The 14,895-nt window shown below is 43.0% G+C and overlaps 1 protein-coding gene and 1 long non-coding RNA gene across 2 annotated transcripts in view; both read right to left on the bottom strand.

The window, feature by feature from the left end:
• Positions 1-1,853: 1,853 nt before the first annotated feature.
• LOC116222475 lies at positions 1,854-2,659 on the bottom strand. The gene is made up of 2 exons (XR_004164683.1): positions 2,622-2,659; positions 1,854-2,356 (listed from the first exon to the last, which is right to left on the bottom strand). It is a non-coding gene; the product is annotated as an uncharacterized LOC116222475 (long non-coding RNA).
• A 55-nt stretch (positions 2,660-2,714) lies between these two features.
• Positions 2,715-14,895, bottom strand: part of hdac9b (histone deacetylase 9b) — a 13,208-nt gene continuing 1,027 nt past the window's right edge. Inside the window, exons 2-11 of the mRNA XM_031576756.1 lie at positions 10,838-11,085; positions 10,162-10,321; positions 9,430-9,559; positions 9,205-9,326; positions 7,201-7,332; positions 6,808-6,920; positions 5,704-5,823; positions 5,254-5,437; positions 4,859-5,076; positions 2,715-3,729 (exon numbers count right to left, since the gene is read on the bottom strand). Coding sequence (XP_031432616.1) covers positions 3,391-3,729; positions 4,859-5,076; positions 5,254-5,437; positions 5,704-5,823; positions 6,808-6,920; positions 7,201-7,332; positions 9,205-9,326; positions 9,430-9,559; positions 10,162-10,321; positions 10,838-11,085 — 1,766 coding nt within the window. The 3' untranslated portion in view covers positions 2,715-3,390. The remainder of the gene's footprint in view (positions 3,730-4,858; positions 5,077-5,253; positions 5,438-5,703; positions 5,824-6,807; positions 6,921-7,200; positions 7,333-9,204; positions 9,327-9,429; positions 9,560-10,161; positions 10,322-10,837; positions 11,086-14,895) is intronic.

Raw genomic sequence — 14,895 nt, forward strand, 5'->3', positions numbered from 1 at the left:
TACCAGTAAGACCAGTCAGACAGAATCTTCATAATGAACTCAAAATGAGCTGTGGCACCCCTCTTTGACTCAATTCAAGAAAAACGTTCTATGACAAACACGATAAAAGGCTTTGGAAAATAAAATATGTATGATACAAAACAATGTAATAACTGAATTTACCTATACATTTGTTTACTATTCCCTTTTAAGGCATATACTGTATGTACAAGTCAGTACCATGTTTAGATATTTAGATATGCCATGTTCAGATATAACGGTACCCAATTGCTACATTCCATTCAATTGCTACATCCGATGCACAGAGGGACGGATTGAATGTGGTGAATTGAGTTGAATTGAATGTGTAGTGGCTGGGTTGGTAAGAGTGCTTCCTTGTAAGGAGTTCTCAAGAACAGGCCACTCAAGAAGTAATGCTTCTGGCTGAGTTTGCTCATCATGTTGTACACTGTTCCAAATGAAACGTGACCATCTCGCATGTTTCATATCATCATCATCATTGTTTATTCATGGAGAATTGACTGAGCACAGGGCTCTTTTGCAGCAATGCCCTGATTGAGGCTACATAGTACAGAAGAACAATAAATAAACAAACCATAACAAAACAAAACAGACAAAATAAATAAAAAAACACATTAAACAACTCAGAAATTAAGTATAAAAAAATTAAATAAAATAACATAAAGTAAAAAATAAATTAATCAGAGAATCATTTAAAACAACAGCATTGAATATGAATCATATGAATCATATGAATCATATGAATTGAGACATAATGTAGGGATGAGTACTACCATGTAATTTTCATTTACCTGACCAGACCCATACAGCCCATCTGTAGATGGTGAAATGTGGACAAAATGTGGGTAGTAACAGTAATAGCATAAATGGTATTTGAAATTTAGAACCGAGCCCAAACCCAACCTGAATGCAAGCCTCCAAGGAGGATTGAAAAGCTTTGGCAATGGAGAAGTGTTCAAGTTAGGGGGCTGACCCAAAACATTGGTCTTTTCACTGTGCTTCCCCATAGATGTACTCTCTTTCAAGTTTGTAGGCCAGATATTGATATCTGTGTACTTTTTGTTCATTTCATAAGACCCTACAAACTGCATCAAGTATTGATAATACATTTGAAAGTGAAGTGAAGTGCCAAAGCAGGTAACACTTTCAAATAATACAGCCGGTGAAGGTTTACCTTGACATGGAAGAGAAATGTAGGTTTGGTTACCAATCTGCATCATTGTGTAAAACATGCCACCATCATGAATATTACTTTTTTATTTCACTGTCCTAGTCCCGAGAGTGATGAAATTGTTCTGAAATGAATCTATTAACATCTTTAAAACATCAAGGATGGTGTTCATTCTGATTGTTCTGAAATTCAGATATAACTCTGCTTAATATAATCAGAAAGCAGATACCCTCTCCTATTTACCTAAATCCTGATTTGTGGTGATAATATGCAGTTGTTTCCGTAGTATTCATGTTTTTTAATTCTTCAGATCAGCTGATATCACATAATATTCATGACACTCCTAACCTCTCCACAGCCTTGTTTTGTAAATCAGGATTTAGGTAAATAGGAGAGGGTATCTGCTTTCTGATTATATTAAGTTAAGTTGCCGTTACCTGAGTTGAAATGTCTTCCTCTGGTCCTTCCTTCCTCTACAGCCCTTTAGAGGGTCACCACCAGAAGGCCTATTATTTGGCTATATTTGTTTATCATTAAACATTTGATAGCAATGAAAAATGAAAAATATCAATATCCATTCTTATAACCAATTTTTGGAGTAGTGTTTTTGATGTTGATCTGTCACTTGAAGATGTCACAAGAACAACGAGGGGGGGAGGGGTGAAGTTCAGAGGATGGGAATGAATTTTATTTTGAGTGTAATTTAAAACAGAGCAAAGGATACATACAAAAAGAAAGAAACATGAAGTTTTTATGCTCCCTATTAACATCGCCAAAGAAAGATGAACCGCTGATACTAATACAGACATTTTGAAATGTGTAATATGCAGAATGAAATGAAAACATACGCAGTACATATGACACTAATGATCATCAACAAACACATGACACTGGACCAGAGAGCAGGATGGATGGATGGATGACATGCAGGAGCATTTACATCTTGGGTGGAAACAGGAGAGACTGTCATACCCTCCTGCCCACCTCCCCTCTCTCCTCTCTTGGGTGGAAACAGGAGAGACTGTATCATTCCCTCCTGCCCACCTCCCCTCTCTCCTCTCTTGAGTGGAAACAGGAGAGACTGTATCATTCCCTCCTCCCCACCTCCCCTCTCTCCTCTCTTGAGTGGAAACAGGAGAGACTGTATCATTCCCTCCTGCCCACCTCCCCTCTCTTGAGTGGAAACAGGAGAGACTGTATCATTCCCTCCTGCCCACCTCCCCTCTCTTGAGTGGAAACAGGAGAGACTGTATCATTCCCTCCTGCCCACCTCCCCTCTCTTGAGTGGAAACAGGAGAGACTGTATCATTCCCTCCTGCCCACCTCCCCTCTCTTGAGTGGAAACAGGAGAGACTGTATCATTCCCTCCTGCCCACCTCCCCTCTCTTGAGTGGAAACAGGAGAGACTGTATCATTCCCTCCTGCCCACCTCCCCTCTCTCCTCTCTTGAGTGGAAACAGGAGAGACTGTCATACCCTCCTCCCCACCTTCCGTCTCTCCTCTCTTGGGTGGAAAGGAGAGACTGTATCATTCCCTCCTGCCCACCTCCCCTCTCTCCTCTCTTGAGTGGAAACAGGAGAGACTGTATCATTCCCTCCTGCCCACCTCCCCTCTCTTGGGTGGAAACAGGAGAGACTGTATCATTCCCTCCTGCCCACCTCCCCTCTCTCCTCTCTTGAGTGGAAACAGGAGAGACTGTATCATTCCCTCCTGCCCACCTCCCCCTTCTCTTGGGTGGAAACTTCTTTGTTGCTGACTCCGTTTTGAACTGAAAGCATAATGAGTAGGGTTTCACCTGTCAGCCTAAGGAGCAATGGCATGACTATTGCAGGAACAAATACGTATTACTTTTTTACATTGAAACATTAAGACATATTACATGATGATCATTGTTCAAGTTATTAGAAACATTTTTTATGAGAACTGAAAGAGACAGGCAGAAATACCATACATTACATATCCTAAAGCTGCCATGTATCTCTCATCTTTAAATGTTGACACATTTATTCAAACAAAGAAAGCCACGATAGTCTTGAATGAACAAGCAATCAACATTTGTTTTCACAGTATGTACATAGAATCAACATCTAGATTGTAACTTCATGAGCTGACTAAAAAGAGAAGTCCAGGCCAGGGGTGGCCATAGAGGGGCGCTGTTTCCCAGCTGCTTCATGCCCTCTCTCCCATAGACAGAAGACTCAGACGATGGCTTGGATGACCAACCTCCCTTTCAGTTCAGGGTGGTAGGTGGGAACCTGTTTGGGTGGAACCTCCTCATCACTGTCGGTAGGCTCCTCTTTGACCTTTATGATCTTCTCATGGATTGGGGCAGGGTTGGGGCTTCCATGAGAGTCTTTGAGCTGTTGATCTGTGAAGAAGGTGCCGTTTGATCTGCTGTGCTTCCGGATGACACCACCAGAGGGCGATCTCTCCTCTAGCATGGACTGCTCCCTTGGCTCTTTATCCTGCTGCTCATCCTCTGACTCCAGCAAGTGAATGCTGGGCTGTCTTGGCTGCTCAATGGGTTGACACAGCAGCTGCATTAAATAGAGAATTAAGGGACAGGACTTAGTGACGGACAGAATAAAAGCAGGAATATATCTAGGCTATAAACTGTGCAGTACGAGGGAACATGCACAACAGTCTGTATTTTTAGGGTGGAGAGTCTACAGCTGTGTTAAGATGTGTCTCTGGTGAGATATAATAATATTTATTATACGGCTCCTCAGAATGTTCCAAAAAGTCTGAATCAGGTATAGGACCCTATAGGATCACAATAGAACCATGTTTCACCCTGGAGAGTCTGTTCTCTTATGTATACTGTATATATATCAGTCAGCACAGGAGAGACTATGCAAGATCAGACCTTAATTCTCACATGAAATCTGTGTGACTGGCGAGACAGAGCTAAATGACCTTACAACAGCTACCATTCCCCCAGGTTGACCTTTGACCTTACAACAGCTACCATTCACCCAGGTGGACCTCACTTCAAGACAGCTTTGTGTTACTGACCCTTACAACAGCTACCATTCACCCATGTTGACCTTACAACAGCTACCATTCCCCCAGGTTGACCTTTGACCTTACAACAGCTACCATTCCCCCAGGTTGACCTCACTTCAAGACAGTTTTGTGTTACTGACCCTGAACAATAATGGTGGATTTTAATTGAGCTTGGGGGACTTGTGTCTTAAGCGAGACTGATTATCCTGGATTATCAAACTGTTAAAGCCCTACATTCTCAGAAGCCTTCTTCCACACTCAAAGCCAACAGGTGTCAGTGGGGCAACAAGCTGTCTGCAATTACTTGTTGACAATTAGCAGAGCAGCTAATTCAAAACCGTTTTACCTTAACAACCCTGAAGTGTATTTCTAGGAATGTGAGTAAGCCGTTCCCAAAAAGCTTTCACAAACATATCTGGATTCAAAGTAATATAAAAGGTAATAATAATAATAATAATAATAATAATGTATTTTATTTGTAATGCACTCTTCATTCAAAAGAATCTCAGAGTGCCAACATATTAAAAACTAACTATAATAATACAATAAAATAAAAATGAATTAACATAAGCATAATAGAAAACTTTTTAACATTTTAACATACGAGGTACTGGTACTGGTCCTGAGTCAGCTAACCAAAGCACATTAGCATTAGCATACCTTGCTGAAGGGGACCTGCTGTTGGTAATGTTTCTGTTTTTCCAGGAAGTGCTGTTGCTGAATCACAAGCTGGGCCAGTGTACTCTGGGGGAGGGGTACCGACTGCGTGCGGTTGAGGGGGCGGTGGTGGCGGGGCAACTTGGGCCGTCCGCTGGACGACAGAGAGCTCTCCTTCGTGGCAAGAGGGGACAGGCACTGTGGAGATGCAGAGCACTGACCTGTGTGCCAAAAACCACAGAACGGTTTGAGACACGGAAGAGAATGACAAAGACAGAAGGAAAAAGCAAAGATCAAATGTGCCATAGCAATGAAAACAAAAACAATTAATAAAAACAAACATATAGTACACATCATATAGTACACATCATATAGTACACATCATATAGCACAGTTACCTGAGGAGATGATCTTCTGTTGGCGGATCTGCTCCTTCTGCAGGAGGTGCTGAAGAAGAGCTTGTTGGCTGCTGCCTGCTTTGCTCTCCAGAGAGACAGGCATAGGCACAGGGCCCAGCATCTGTGTGGGGAGGCCGTGCCGCAGCACCGACGACACACCACCACCACCACCACCTGGTGCAGCCTGTGTGTGTGAGAGAAACATTCGTTACTGGTCCAGGCAAAGACTGGATTGGAAAGGGGTTTACAAGCCTGCAAGTATGAGTCTAAAAGCTGGAACTCCCAAGAGATGAAATATCCATGCCCCCCCAAACCCATTATTCCTCCCTCCTGTAGACATATCCTTTGACTCCTCACACTCTGAGACTGCGAGATCTTTAGGGCAGCAGTTATGCCACAGGAGCAAGGGGAGAATCAAAAGAGCATTTGAAAAGTGAGCTGTGAGCTTACGCTGATAGCTGAGGATGCTGCTAGGCCCAGAGTGATGTTGGGAAGGGAAGGAGATGTGTACAGACTCAGCACAGACACAGATCCATCGGGTCCGAATAATCTCGGCTGTGAAGGCCAACGCTGAGAGATAGGGAAAGAGGATGAGAGAGGTGTTTACAAAATCACATTTTTGATCAGTGGAGTAGCAGTACATTACAGCAGTAGCATACATTAACAAATGATGTAGAGAGGAATCACATAGGTGGCTAATGAAGACATTGGAGGAGTGAGTAGCTCTTGTATGTAATTCCAATAGCGCTCTTAGAACTGAAAAAGAAGTAGAACAGTCACACTGGCATAGTCAGCAGCCAGTTCAACAGTGTAGCTCAACAGCATTATGTGCAGTGGGGGGGGACTTTGACTACTGTCACTACTGCAGACACTCTTATCCAGATGGCCAGATCTGCTACATTTGGCAATAATGCAGACTCATTTTTGACCTTAAACGACTTATAATTTGTGTTTTAGCCTTAGGCATTTAAGTTACAGTCTCACATTCACTTTGCAAAATGGTTGTGTGGGAGTCAGGACCACTGCAGGAACCACCTCTGTAGGACCTCTTTCAGGGCCCTTTGTCAGGGGTGAATTAAGAACCTACTCTGGTATTGCTGGGCGGCACTTGCAGTGATGGTTGATGCTTATTGGTTAGACACAACGTCAGTGGAAGACAACAAGTGCCATTTTTAAAACCAGCAAGACTTACCAGAGGTTACCCGTGAATACAGCAAAATAAATGATAGCTTAAATAGTTAGCTTGTTGAGGATACAGTCACTTAATGAACACAAGTAAAATGTCAGTTGAAATATAGGCTTTAATTAATCATAGTTGTTTAATTACAGCTGCCATTAAGCCAATGAATTGTGAAGATGGTTCCCTAAGATAGAGATAGCTAGGATAGTTTATAGCCAGGTTAACTGGCATGAGGTTCATGCTCCACTGCATCCCATTAAATACAGTCGGGTCCGAATACACGACACCCTTACTTACTCGTTATGGAAGACTGAATGTGACTGAATAAAATAAAATAGGTTGAATAAAATAGTGTGAGGGGAATGGATGTTCACCTCAGTCCGTGTGGTAGTTGGGAGTGAGGAAGGTCCATTCTCAGCTCCGATTGCGCTGTGAGCTCCATTGGGCGAGCCGGGACCAGAACCACGGGGATTGGTTTCCGCTGCCTCTGTGAATTAAAGATAGCAAAAACAACGTTAGCGTACCGACTAAATGCCGAGTCGTGAGGCAACAATGGGGACAGAGCCATAAAGCGAGAGAGGTCATTTAAAGGTGTACCGTCCCATCAGCTAGAAGGCAATTAAACGTGTACCGTCCCATCTGCTAGAAGGCAATTAAAGGTGTACTGTCCCATCAGCTAGAAGGCAATTAAAGGTGTACCGTCCCATCAGCTAGAAGGCAATTAAAGGTCTACCGTCCCATCAGCTAGAAGAAGATGCAAACCATACCCAGGAGCTCCAGGGCTCTCTTCTTAAAGGGCGTGGCGATAGTCCCCTCGTTCTTCTTCAGCAGGGGGCTGCTTCTCCTCTCCACGACCTTCTGCTTCAGCCGGGAGCGGATCTTCAGGTTGGGCTCTGATGCTGAACAGGGAGATAACATACCACTTTACATTTAGTCATTTAGCAGACGCTTTTATCCAAAGCGACTTACAAGGATGTATACACATTTTTACTGCACATCAGGAGCAAATAGGGGTTCAGTGTCTTGCCCAAGGACACTTCGACAGGGAATCGAACTAACAACCTTCTGATTACTAAACGACTTCTCTACCTCCTGTACCACTGTCGCCCGGAGATAACATACCACTTTAAAAAAAGAAGGCACCATTGTTTACACAGAGGTCCCTGTAGTTTGACAGAATTATGGTTGTAGATGAGAGGTTAACATACAAACTAACTGTGTTTTATTAATGGTCTACAATATTAGTTTTTATAATGTGTGTTGTGTGCAATTCTACAGGTAAGGCAGCCAAATCACTGAAAACAAATACAATTCATAAACATGTCCATTTGCAGGTGGTGTTCTGCATCTTGGCTCTGCACTCTTTGCTTTTTTAATGCTCACACATAAACACGTTACTCAATCTCCCACTAGCAAACTGCACCAAACCTACAGGTGATGCAACTCTCCTGAAGTTTCCATCTGACTTTCCACTTTCAGCTGGTATCGAGTAATTAAATCTCCCCTGTGCGATGGAACTACACTGTAGGTTATGAAACTGTGTCCACACATTTAAGCCATCCAATGGGAATGATGAAACCACACCAGCTGCATAAAGCACAGCCAATCCAATTCCTCTGATCCTCCTCTAGGTGCACCTGCTCCTAACCCAAGGGTTATCCCAAAGAGGGTTTTCTTAACCTCATCACTTTGGTGTGTTTGTGTGTGTGTGTGTGTGTGTGTGTGTGTGTGTGTGTGTGTGTGTGTGTGTGGGGGGGGGTTGGCTTATTGTTGTTATTGGTTTGTCTGCTCTGGCTTCATGACGAGTTAATGTTACTTTATGCTTTGCTAAGTGCATGCATATTAACCGTTCTTTCTGAGCCCGGCACCATGATCTGATCCCACCTACATTGTTTGGCCCAACATCATTACATGTAAAGAGAAAACTTAAGCCATGAAAATATGGTAATTTTGGTTGTATGTCAAAGCAACACAATGCAGCAATTTGCCACTCTTTGAGGTATGTTAATATAGGCAACTAGTTTGGGTATCATCTTTAATTCATCACGTCGGCATATGGTCATCTGAAGGGCGGAGAAACACTTTCTTTGGTCTGTTGGAGATGCACGTGTCAAAATGGAGCCTGTTGACTTGCACCTGAAGTGGGAGGTATTGTGTCCTATTGAGTTCCTTCACTGTTCTCTGCTCACACTGATCCAGTCCACCCAGCAGTAATGGCTGATGCGTAACAATATCCCCTACGTTGCATAATGTGTTCTCTCTAGTCATTTAGCAGACGCTTTTATCCAAAGCGACTTACATATGTGCGACTTACAATGCATACACATTTTACATTTTTACATTTACACTGATGGCACACTGCACATCAGGAGCAATTAGGGGTTCAGTGTCTTGCTCAAGGACGCTTCGACAGGGAATCGAACTAGCAACCTTCTGATTACTAAACGACTTCTCTACCACTGTACCACTGTCGCCCCTATTCTCTTGGGAACCTTGTGTTCTCTTGTGATAATCTAATAAAATAAGTGTGATGGCTAAGTGAACCTTGACAGCTGTGAATCAGGAGTCCTGAAAAGATGTCCCTCTCTCAAATAATATATCATACCCGCATCTTGCAACATCTATGCACTGTTTCATATATTATACCCTACGCCGAATGACTAAACATGGCAAAAAGGTTGGGATATCAGCAGCACCAGTTGGGATATCGCCTGAGAGCGATACAATGTTGTGCAATGTTAGGAGAGTTCCTAAAGCTCTTTTGCACATACCTGTCTTACGCAGAGGGAAATCATCCCTGCCGTCCTGAGAGAGGGGCAGGATGAGCTTGGAGGGAGGTAACGTGTCTCCAAGAGGGGGAGAGCTCGGATCCAGAGACGTATGATGGCAAGCGCTGAAAACCCGAAATGACAGGTAAACACAAACAGAGCTGACAGTAAACAGGTAAACACAAACAGAACTATCAGTTTGAACTTTACACATACACTAACACTTACATATACCACTGTTTGGGGCTGAGGCTGAGGCTGAGGGACGGTTGGGATCCAGTGGACAGGGCATCCTTTGGAGTTTTGCTCAGCAGAAACTCTTGGAGCTTTTGCTTCACCTGGGTGCTGGCGACTGCACCTGCTCGAAAAAAACAATGTCAGGAGATTTTTTTTATATGGATTAGATCAGAACAGTTTTACACACACACACAGAGACACAGAGAGAGAGACACAGACACACACACACACACACACACACACACACACACACACACACACACAGAGACACACACACACACACACACACACACACACACACACACACACACACACACAGAGACACACACACACACACACACACACACACACACACACACACACCCCAGAGTGAAGCACAATGTCCACATTATCATCACCCTGACACCAGTAGCAACATGCGGATTCAAATTCCAGGCATCAAATGTCAGTCTGAAGCTATACTGACTCACACACTCTTTCAATGTAAATAATGAGAAAAAGAGCATTTGTCATTTAGCATTTGCCAGGATGCCATGCAGTGGTGTATTTAGGAGGAGATATCAGAGAGAGATCATAGAGTTTAGCGTTCAGGTTAAGGATATGAGGGGGATGCGAGGGAAGTCAAACAAAGAGCAGACATAACAGGGTTTAGGGTGAGGATTGGTGTCTAGGGTGATGATCATGAAACAATTGAACGTGTTAAGGTAATGAGTTTGTTCCTACCTTCCCGGTAGCGTTCCCTGCTCCTCAAGGGGGCGCTCTGCTGCTCATGAAGGAGACCATCCTGCTCCCTCTCGTGATTCTGTTCCTCCTGCTGCTGCTTTTCTTTCTGCAGCAGCTTCTGCTTCTGTTTCTGCTTCATAGTCTGCAACTCCTGCTGGAGCTGACATACACACACACACACACACACACACACACACACACACACACACACACACACACACACACACACACACACACACACACACACACACACACACACACACACAAAGCCAAGGGGTTTTGGCCTTCAATACAGGAGAAGGTCTTGACATGAACCACAACTCCACTTCCTTTCAACTGAGTTCACCACCATGCTCCCAGCACTACAGGGTTAGTGGAGGGATAGAAGGATAAGGGTGTGGTGTGAGATGAGGATAAGGGTGTGGTGTGAGAGAAGGATAAGGGTGTGGTGTGAGATGAGGATGGAAGGTTTTAAGGTTTTGAATGAGTTGATAGCCCGAGGGACCTGAGTCTAGAAGGGTGAATTGTGTGAGTGAGTGAGGGGTGTAGATGTGGGAGTTGGATGGGGCGTTGTGCGAGTGGCTGTGCACGGATGTTAGTGGTGTGGTGTAATATGTATGGATTGTGTAGGGAGTCTTCTAACCGTGTCCACTGAGCAGACAATGTGATTGGCTACCTTGAGATGCTCCTGTAGTTGTGCTTGGTGTTGACGCAGCAGGTTCTCGTGCTGCTTCTGGAACTCGCTGATGAGCAGCTGCTTCTGGAGCTGCTGCTGCTTCTGGATGAGGAGGAGCTCCTCCTGCAGCTGCCTCTCCCACAGCGCGGCCTCTGGCCCTGGGCCTGGGCCTGGCAACCTCACGTCTGTGCGCAGGTCCAGTGGGGACACGGGCTCCACTGACAGCACTCCCTCCTGCTTCATGTTCACTGAGACAGAGAGAGAGAGAGAGAGAGAAATAATAAGCTTCACAAAAAAAAGTCCCATAATACTTAGTAAGGTTTTTGTGCCTGGCTTTGAGAATGGGGATGGTACTGATTGTTCAGAGAAGTAGAGGCACAACATGTTGCTATCAGATTTTGTTGCTAGCTTCAAAAAAATGAGATCTGAAACGGAGATCATTTGTGCCTTTTAGAGCAGTGTATAGCGATGGAGAACGGAAGCCTGGCACATGAGGCCCATTCAAATACAGGATAAAGCTACGGTCTTGTGGTTTGGGTGTTTGTTTACTAGCTTCTCTATTCCTGTAAAACTCTAGCTTACCCCCTATGATATCTTAAACCTAACCGCAGACAAAAGATGAAGTCACATATCCTGCTGGTGCACGTGGAACCCATGACAGTCGTAAGGGGGAAGGCAGACAACAGGCACAACATCATTGCTTAATCATTTATGATATTGGAGCATCAGATTTGTCATGATACATACGTACAATAACACTTTATTCTGTATTTCGGTTTCTCTGTTTCCATTAATGTTCACCAACTGGTCAACACTTTTGGTAGCTACTTTTGGATGACCGTACCGATTATAACTTGAAGCTAAATAAATTGGAGCACTGATGTCATTATACAAGTTCAAAAAGTGCTTCCTATTATGTGGCTCTGTTGTACTCAGTGTTCCTCTTTGCCATAGAAAAAGTCTGTATGCGGCAGCGACATTTATAAATAGAATCATAAAAGCTAGCAGAGCAATCTAGGGCTATGACAACTCCCTATCCACCATCCCAACCGGCTGCTATAGCAACGCTGGCGACATAATTATGACTCCTCTTTCTGCAGATTCTATGTCGTGTTTCATGGCAGCTCCCTCCCATCCTGCGGAGAGCATTATATTTGGCCTTCAGTCACACAGAAACACACACACACATACATGCACACACATGCACGCGCGCGCACACACAGATGTTGAACCTTAAAATACTGTATAGACACACTAAATAATGCCCCATCAATTCTACCACAATTGTACATGTTTAAATACATTCATTAGACAAGCCTCTTCTTCCTCTTCAAATTAGATTCAGGTTCATTTTCTCTCGAACAGCAGGGAATCAGTTTGTGTGGCGGAGACGAATCGGTAATGTTCTGTCACTGTTCAGTGTGGCAGGTGGGCTATGTATGTTCCCTCAGCACAGTTCGAGCTGGCCAATGAAACAGCCTGCTTCTCTAATGGCCCTAAAAATAGCATCAAAACACCTGCTGGTTCACACTCTATTCTCTATTCTCTACTCTGCTTTCCTCTTGCACCCCCGCTACCACTATCATTAGTGACAGAAATGCACTGATCTGCTAATCCAGACAAGGTGTGAATGCCAAGTTTCCACCTGTGAATTTAGCAAGTGACAAAGTAGCACCTGGGAATCTCATGGGCCCAGCGGCAGCCTAATACATATTTTTGTGGAAGGTCCACGCTTGATACGCTGATTTGTGAGATTAGGGGTTGAGCCAGACAATTGCAAATGTTCCCTTCTCAAAAGGTTTAAACTCGAACTAGAATAAACTATTTCATGTGTTGTTGTTAAATGCTACCGATATTATAGTGAATGTATATGCATCAGTGCTGGGATTACTTCATTAGTTCCCTGATCAAAATAATGACTGGCACATCGGTGATGTTCTGATCATTAGTCACACTTGACAAGTTCAATCTTGCAAAAAGTAAGAGCTTAAAGACTGACCCATGCACTACTAGCTTGAACACATTCAAACAAGGATACATCTTACTATACAAGGTAAGGAACCAGCCATCATGACTTCTCATGACTTCTGATATTAGCATGATTATTGCACTGTGCATGTGTATGTTTAGGCCATGACTCCAGACCCCAGCTTCCTATTAGCAGACAACCCAGACAGCAAGACCTTATCTACAATGGAACCAGCAGAATTGTCTTCCCAAAGATGTCAGAAAACAACATGATCATTATTCAGAATACCTTTCAAGGATTTGCTAGGCACTACCCAGTAACTCTATAGTAGTTGGCCATCCAAAACATGTAGATAGCAAATATAAATAGCTTCTTCAACACATCTCTTGTGTTCTTTGATTACGTCATATTATAGGGGGGGACATAATTCAAACGGCTGTTGATGTCCCTGATGATATAAACATTAGCAGAAATAAACATTTTCAACTCCAGCTAGTTACACTAAGAACATTGTAACTGGGAATTAACCGCGAGAACCAAGCACCTCTACTGGTTCATTTTTTATTTACATTACAGAACAGAATTGTTGAAGTTCTACTCCTTTGAGAACTAAAGAGTTAAATATAAAGCATTTAGATACAATATTTGGAGTCACTTTTACAGCAAAAAGTGACAGCCTAGAAAGGGTACATATTTGAGACAAAGGGCCTTTGTTAATGCTAGTGAGAAACAAAGAGGAGCTGATTCATTTATAAACATCAGCAACAGCAAAGGCAGATATGCAAAGATGCCTCACGTGAGATACCTATGACTGATCCCCCAATGTTCAGCATGAGGAGTGTACTGCACGCAAATGTGTAAGGCATGCATATGTGGGTATGGGTCTCAGGGAGGGACACACAGAACCAAGAGATGTAACAGATACACTAGAGCCGTCTGCATCTGTACCCAATCAGATAATGAGTTTAACCATCACTTTCAAAACGCAGATTATCCCAAGCATTCACATATGTAAGCATAAATCTGAATTCGTCTTGATTTGAACAGAAAGAGAATAAAGCGTCCATTAATATGCATGCAGATACAATTTTTGATAATAAAAATGTATCAAAACCCTTGGCACAGGGTCATGGAATTCTTGTCACCCAACTATCCTTTCCCTAACTCCTAACTTCCAAAAGTTAAAATAGTCGCATTTTCAGTTGAAGCTGGAGCACCAAAAATACCTTATCTTAACACCCTAATGCCATAACTTGAAAATAGCCAGACTAAGAATAGCTGACCTACAGGATCGTCAGTGAGTCTGAATTGTGCAAACACCAATGGGCTCGTCTCCTACTAACCCAGCGGGCTAACACCAACTAGCTCGTCTTCTAACCACATACACACTCTAATGTCTTACAAACACAAAAACACTGCAATGTCCCTTTTTTCCAGGCTGAACTGTTTGAATTGCCACAGCCATTTGAAAGTCTCACATTGTGTCTAAAAGTCCCATGCAGACTTGCCTATTTTCATGGGTTTGCCTGTATTCTCATCGAGTCTTCTCAGCCTACTGACCTGTTGTGTGTGTCCTAGTGCCTACGAGTGTAAGCCGAGGTTTAAGACAGAGCGCTAGCTCACTATGACTCCATCAATCTAAATATAGCATTTTATTGTTGTAAAGGGACATCTATCACAGTTACATATACAATTATTTTGTTGTATATTTGTGACACAATGTAATTTGTAATAAGGGGATAAATACACTGATGAGATACTGTACACTACTTAACAATTTTTTTCTCTTCTTCTCAATAATTCATCCTCTGGTTTTCAAAGAGAGGAAAACTGAGACTCACAAGCTCATCATTTCCAGAAATGTTAAATAAGGTAACCTGACTGCAGAATACAATTCTCCAAAAGTATTTTGAACATGAAAATAAAAAATCCCCTAAATAGTGACGTCAGCTGTGTTCAGTTACTGACAACTCAAAGGTCAAAAATAGAAGCATTGTTTTTGGAAAAATAACATAAGTGACCGATGTTGTGATACTGACACAATATTTTGGTCTCTAAATGTCCTGCTTTTAAAATATACTAGAGAGCT

This window comes from Clupea harengus, chromosome 11 (assembly GCF_900700415.2).
Source record: "Clupea harengus chromosome 11, Ch_v2.0.2, whole genome shotgun sequence".
Classification (NCBI taxonomy): domain Eukaryota; kingdom Metazoa; phylum Chordata; class Actinopteri; order Clupeiformes; family Clupeidae; genus Clupea; species Clupea harengus.